Here is a 7,409-nt window from a genome sequence, read left to right as displayed (position 1 = left end):
GCCCCAAAGAACTGGATGATTATCTGTAACACTAATTCCAGTTACTAGGGAATCAAAGTTTTATGCCACTTAAATAAATCTAGAAGTACATTACATCCTGGCAGGTAGTTCTCACACTAACTCCCTCTTCTTAGTGGGCAGCAGAAAATGAGAGAGTTATAGTGTCACTTGTCAGGAGAGTTTATGAAAAAGCTTATCCCTGTTCTTCATACCTAGATGCCTGTGTCTTTGGCCTTCCCCTAGAGCATGAACAGTTATGGATATCACAAACACCTTTAAGGACTGAGAACATTAAATGAAACTTGCCATATGTTTTTAGAAGAGCCTATGTTGAAGTCGGGCATGTTCACAGTTACCATAATGAATATGCATGTGGCTGCGTGTTCCCACACCTAGAGTCCTGCCAGCTGGGAACAAGCACTTAATCATGAGTCTGAAAGGGGCATATGATCGCCAAGGACAAATCCAGCTTTGTAATTCTGAGAGTATTGCCACACCGGGGAGAGGGAAAGGTGAAGGTGTTATTTCATCCAGTGTTCCCAGTTCCATCCTCTCCTTACCTGACCTCTGAAATGGAGCCATTGGCTTTGAAAAGCCTGGTGTCTAAAATTAATATTCTTCCCCATCTGACTAAGAAGCCAACAGCTGAGCAACATGAGATCAAGGACCATATTAGTTTAAACAGGGGCTCAAAGTGGCATTTGAGAGAGAGGATACTTCCTCTCGTAGTGGACACTTGTCTTTTTAGAAGACTTCCACTGACTGAGAGGAAAGGCTTTTACCAGAGGCTTCTGTGGTCAATCTGAAGTCTAAAAAGCTTCCCTTTATCTGGTGGAACTTGCATTCTGGGCTTGGAGTGGTTCAAACTCTATGATGTCTTCCTATAAATGGTAATTGTTTTTGTTTATTGTTATCTCTTGAATCTCTTCTATGTTGCTTTAAATAACAAGAGGTACTAAACTGCATATAGAGCTAAATGTGTAATATTTCTTTGCAAAATGACAATATCTGGAACCTAAGCTTTTCCTTTAATGTGTTAATTTTTATATGGCTTTCTACTCCAGCTTTAGTAACTTCTGCAATTAAAATTATCTTTTAGTTATAGTTTTGTCTTAGAACAGTCATGCATCAAGTTTTGTAGAGTACTGAATTGAAAATACTTTGGAACTCCAGTTTATTATTTTACTGTATGAGTTGCAAAAATGAAAGACAAAGTTTCACGGGGGAAATTACAGATGCTTTTTAGGTTGACCAAAAAGCTGGAAGAAGCAATTTTCAAATTTCCAGTAGGGGGCCTCCGGAGTTAGCCATGGGAAACCACTACAAATTCAAATCTCTTTATTTCTCTCTCTATATATAATCAGGGGGTATGTAGATATATACATACAATTATGTGTCTAGAGTGACAGCAATATTGTAATGTGTACATTACTTAATTTGTATGGAAAGTATTTTTTTAAAAAATCACAAGAACTCTGAACTACTCAGAGAATAACCATTAATGAAGATGCAAAGAAAGGTTTCTGAGTACCTTCTCTACTGGAGTGCTGTATGGAAATTAACTTCTTTTTAAAAATAAACACCAAACATTTAAAGGTGCAGACAGAGGAAAAAGGGGTGTAACCAGTGTAACTCAGAGGTAGAGCTTTTGTTTAGCATGTGTGGGGCCCTGGGTTGGATCCCTGGCATTATTAAAAAAAAAAAAAAAAGACACAGGCAGAGAAGAGCTCTGAAAAGGGATTTATTTGGTGGAAATCTCTCCTGAGAAGGAGGAAAAAAATTCCAGAGGAAGCAGGAGAAACCCCTTATTTAGTAAGTCCTTCTTCAGGAACATGAGGAGCAAAACCTCTCTCCCAATTAAGTCCAAGATCCTTTATACTCTATATTTAAACTGGCCATTCAATATTATAGGGAAGTTATACATTTACTCTGTTTCCTCTGAAAAGAATACTTTTGATAACATAAATTTGATAATTTTAGTTTATGAAATAAACTGATAAGAGCAGAAAAAAAGAACATACAAAATTTATTACATGCCTAGAGCATGCAAAATTGGGACTCAAAGGGTGTGACTTAATACTTGGAGTTTAAAAGGATAGGGACTTGGGCTTCTGGGGTGAAGGGAAGTGGGTCAGTCTGCTGAAGACTGGAGGGAGACCTGCACAGCAAGCCAGGGTTGTCTTGTGATGCAGGTGGAGTCTCTCAGGTAACATTCACCTGTGGTCATCTCCACATGCGCCAGGTGTCAGAGTCTCTATCTCTTCTTCCTGTGGATAGATCTTTGCTGGGCAGAAAGGGGAAGGTATCAGAATTTATTGTCTGGATTTGCTCTTTACTGATACAGATAGCAGTACATTCCTTTTTATAAAAGGAGAGCTTTTCACAGCATTTTTCCATGTTTACAGACATGTGCACTTTTTCCTGAATAACCAACTCAAAATATGCCAAGAAAACATCTGGGTGAGGTATTTTACTGTCCTTAATATGCACCTTATTTCACACAGTGAGAGCGGTAACATAAACATCCAATTGAACTTGAGATGGCTTCTTACTCTTTGTAGGAAAAGTAAAAACAAAACAAAACAAAAAATATTTTCCTTTAAAAGTTCCAGTGGTGGAAGTTCAATATGAATATTAACATTCTTCTTCCCAATTTTGGATCTTCTCTCTTTAAATAGAAGAGACTTCCAAATTCTCATTGATTAGTTGTTGAGAAAGTCAATATGTGATTAAATGATGAGAATTTTCTTGGTTTCCTTTTTTTTTTTTTTTAACAGTCAAGAGAAGGGAACACTAAAAAGTCATGATTGTGTCTTGATTTACAAATCGGAGACAGAGGGAGGCGAGAGCCACATGCCAGGCAGTAGCTTAATTGGACTCACCACCAAGATGCTAAAAGTGAAGAGACTGGAAGAAATCAACACATGTTACAGCAGCAACGGGCTGGAGAAAATGGCCTTTTTAAAGTGCATGGAAGAGGTTGAGAAAGTGAAATGCTTTCTGGAAGAAAAAGCCAGTGAAGAGCATCCAAGATCTGGGAAGAATGAGGTAATTATGTGCTGATGTAGTCTTCTAAATATTACCAGTTTTATCTTTTTTCTTTTAATATATCAGGTGGAGCCATTTATTTGACCCTTTTCAAATTCTATTTTGTCACTTATATAGAGAATTAAGGAAAGGTTTCGACAGGCAATTTCCTGTTTTGTTTCATTGAGAATGCTGTTAAACAATGAAGTTGAGTTTGGTTAACAATCAGGAAGTCTTTGAAGATATATTTTTACCTTGTGGTAAGCGGCTTAGCAGCTTTGGGGGCTGGACCATAACTTGGTGGTAGAGAGAGCACTTAGCATGCCCAGGTGCCTGGGTTCCATCCCCAGCAACCCCCTGCCAAGTATATACATTAATGGAGCCTGTGGAAACACACTTTGAGGAAGAATCCTTTAAAATGATGGATTTGGGCTTGAGATTCAGGGAAGCGCTGTGAGGACCACAATTGTTCTACAGATGAAGGTTCTAATTTCCTGAAGACCTTGAGTTCCCCAAGGGGTAGAGCTATTGATAGTGAAGACCAGAGAAGGGACAAGCAGGACTTGCTGATGGCATGATTGTGGAACCCTGTGTCCTCTGCTGTGCAGAACAAGGGTGCAGAGTGTTCTTTGGTTAGTTACTAAATTCAAACAAGGAGCTGCCCCATCTGAAAAATGAGATGATAGCTTTTGTGAAAATTAAGTGGAATAACTCCTCAGCAAAATACCTGACACTATCACAAGCACTTCTTTGTTTTCCTTTTTGTTTTGTTTTGTTTTGGTGGTGCTGGGAAGCAAACCCAGGGCCTTGAGCATTCGAATCACACACTCTACCCCTGAGCTACACGGTAAACATTTAATAAATGTTAGCCAGCAACAGCAGCAGCAGCAGCAGAAGCAATTTCCTCCCTTCCCTTATCTTAGTCACTTCCATTCATCATCCCTTGAAGTGCAGCTCTGGTCCAGCGTGGGCTTCATTGCATTTTGCCTGTGCTTCTCTTAGCACCCGCAAGGCTTTTGAATGTATTTATCGTCTTTCCCAGACAGGGATCCTGAAGGTTGGGACCACATTTTGCATCCCAGCCACTTATTTACCCAGTTGTGGAGACATAATAAGCACCAAAAATGTTAGAGGAACAAACAGGTCTATTCAAGTGAATTCTGCATTCTGGATGAGGGCCTGGAATCATTGTTGCTAATAATCAGAGCAAGTGATTCTTGTTAGACAGGTTTGGAAAACATCCTTCTTTGCTCAGCTATTATTCCAAAAAACACTATTCAGGTGGGAAGGGCATTTTGAACAACAAAACAGTGGATGAAATAGAGATATTGTATATAACAGCCCTAGGAGTTATTTTACTGTGAGTTAAGAACAGTAAAATGTGCAGGAAGGAAGAAATGAATAATAGTAAAGCAGATTTCTTTGAGAACTCTATTTTCCCCGTGAGATAATATCTTTTTTTTTTTTTTTTAAATTTTGAAATGGGATCTCACTATGTTACACAGGCTGGCCCCAATCTCTAGGGTTCAAATGATCCTCCTACCTTAGCCTCCAAGTGTCTGGGACTTCAGGTGTGTGTCACTGTGCCAGGCTAGTTAATATCTTGCTCAATATAGAGCAAGAAGAAATTTCCACAAGCAAAATTTAAGTGATAAATGAAAGTCTTTCTGATCAGGGCTGTTAATTGTACAAATAAATAAGCATGAATTTTTTTTCTGTTCATTAATTTCTACAAGACATGAAAGATAAAGTGTATTCGTATAACTTTGCATAACTCTGAAACCATCAAGTAGATGCAATAGTTTATATGAGTCTGATTATTTTTCATGTTCAGCTTTTCTCCAAGTTCTGTTATCTAAATTTTAAAAATAAGTAACTGTCTTTAAAAAGTAAGAGATACTGGTAAGTTGGACCATAAACATTTTTAGGAAGATTTACTTTTATGATTAACAATGGTTCTAGAATGTTAGAAATCAATGATGGGGCAGTTGTATATTTTTTGAGAGATATTTTTGAGAGAAAGATTGAAAACGTTGAATCTGCAGAAACCCTAAAAGAAGTCTTCTCTCCCTTTTGTGGCTCAGGCCTGTTGGCTTCTGTCCTGCAGTTGATACTGTGTGAAAGGTGGGAAGAAGTGACAAGGAATTCTCTATATCCCATTCAGTTTCTTATTTGTAAATGGAGACAAGCCCAGAGATGTCAGCAGTAAATTTCCCAGTCTCTCTCTCTTGCCATGTGGAAAATGGATGGGTACATGTGTCGGAGGCTCAGAGCTCTTCTCCTTCCTGCGGTAGCCAAGGCCCTATCCGGGTGGTGCAGGGTGGCAGGCCTGGCAGTGGGTGGGAGGAGAAGGCCATTCCAGCATCTCAGATGTCTTCAGGTATGTAGACAGAGCTGGATTAACACATTTCCATCTTCTGCTAGACTGCAGTAAATCTTTACCATACCACTCTTTTCTCTCCAGCTGCGGTAAATCTTTACCATACCACTCTTTTCTCTCCAGGGACTATTTAAAAAAAAAAAAAATGCTTGTCAACTTTCTTCCTCTTTCTCTCTTATCCCTTCTTTCTCTGAAAGGATTAACACTACTAATCATAGTAGAAACATTCAGTGGTTTTGCTGAAAAGAATTTGCTCTGAATTTCAGACACTCTGGTGACATGAAAGCTTTTGTTCTGGAAGCTTAGAGTACATTTACTTTCTAGAATAGACTTTATCTGCAGAACCAACAGTGGAAAAATTATGTATAAATTTAGCAACCTATGTTAAAATAGTTGGATAAAACTTGGATTCATTTCTTTTTCTGCTCTTAACCAGATTTTTCTATTTCATTTATTTTTCCTCCACTGACTTTATTTTTAACTCTCTTCTTTCTCTTCTTCTACTTTTTTGGTTGAATTTATTAAATACTAATATATTCTACTTCTTTCTACTTAAAAAATTCTTTTTGCAATTTTAATTTTGTTCTTTTAATTTTTCTGCTTTCTTTTCATTCTGTTTTCTAATGACTGTTCTTATTCTGTTACTTTTCAAAGGATGTTCAAAGTCACCTAATTTATACATCTAGTGTAGAATTTTAAAAGCATTTACTACTCAGAGAGGGGCATCTAGCTCTCTGCCCTAAAGACTTTGTTTCTGTTTTTCTCCTTCCTTTCTGACTTCCATGATGACTCAAAATTAAAAACTTTGGAGGATGGTAAAGGCCCCTCCCCAAGAGAGGATGCAGGGATAGATAGAGAGTGATGGTCATCCTCCTGGATCACCTGCCCCAAGAATGAAGCCACAGCAGAGCTTCCCTCCCTCACATACTGGTGATTTCCCCCTCTCCCTCCACCCCACAGCATGAGCTCTGCCGTCCTCCAAACCTACGTGCACTCAACATTAAATATCACCACCAGCACCCACAGTCATCACTACTGCATCACCTCCAGGCTGACTCGTAGTCCTGCCTTCCCTCCTTGGAGGGCCTCCACAATTCTCCTTCAAAAGAAGGTCTTGCACGTGAGGAAGTTGAATAAGTGGCTGGATTTTTCAAAAAATTTTCAGCCTAACTAACAAAGACTTTTAGCACAAATCAACTCCTAACTAAGGAAGACTTTTAGCACTAATAATAAACCAGATTGAAGCATTCATTGTGTATGTCAACATACAAGTAAAAAAATCAAGTAAAACTAAAAAAGCAATATACTGACATATGTGAAAGATGAGGACAGCCACTGTGTATATACCGTTACCTTAAAAATGATATATGGTTCTAATAACTATAATTAGTATTGCTTTTATTCAATCAGATCCAGGGATTTTAAAAAAATTATTCACTTATTTACTTTTGTGCTGGGCATCGAACTCAGGGCTTTAAGCATGCTAAGTATACACTTTAAGCATGCTAAGTACCACTGAGCTATACCCTATCCCCAAGATTTAATTTTGTCAGTTCTCTAGTGCCTATATAAATAGCTCTCAGATTTAATGTAATATCGCTCCCTCCTCACACACACACACAGCACACACACATCCCTATTGGCATCCCTACTTGCTCACTAAAAAACAAAAGTGTCAAATAATGTTCTTAGACAATCATTCAGCTCTGCCTACTTTTCACTACCTTCCCAGGTATACTACATGCATCCTGCTTTCTTTTGTTTTTGTTTGTTTGTTTGTTTTCCCAGTGCTGGGGATGGAACCCAGGGCCTTGTGCTTGCTAAACAAACATTTTACCACTGAACTTCAACCTCAGTCCATCTACCTGCTTTTTATACCCAAGATGGTCTATGTGGTCTGTGCCCACCTCCTTGTCCTTTGGTTTTCTCGACCTTCCTGGATATCCCTAGTTTCTTGTCCTCCACCCAAAATGCATGGTCCCAAGTACAAAAACTGTGGGAT

At 38.6% G+C, this 7,409-nt stretch overlaps 1 protein-coding gene across 2 annotated transcripts in view; it reads left to right on the top strand.

The window, feature by feature from the left end:
* The first annotated feature begins 2,843 nt into the window (after positions 1–2,843).
* Mylk4 (myosin light chain kinase family member 4) overlaps positions 2,844–7,409 on the top strand; it is a 75,446-nt gene continuing 70,880 nt past the window's right edge. The window contains exon 1 of one of the 2 annotated variants that reach the window (XM_046453598.2): positions 2,844–3,048. In XM_046453598.2, the coding sequence (XP_046309554.1) occupies positions 2,854–3,048 (195 nt within the window). In that variant the 5' untranslated portion in view covers positions 2,844–2,853. The remainder of the gene's footprint in view (positions 3,049–7,409) is intronic. The other variant, XM_046453600.2, reaches the window with a different exon arrangement.

Source organism: Marmota monax, unplaced genomic scaffold (assembly GCF_021218885.2).
Source record: "Marmota monax isolate L192 unplaced genomic scaffold, Marmota_monax_Labrador192_F-V1.1 WCK01_AAM20220418_F8-fsc00029, whole genome shotgun sequence".
Lineage (NCBI taxonomy): Eukaryota > Metazoa > Chordata > Mammalia > Rodentia > Sciuridae > Marmota > Marmota monax.
This window is presented reverse-complemented; position numbering and strand designations above follow the sequence as displayed.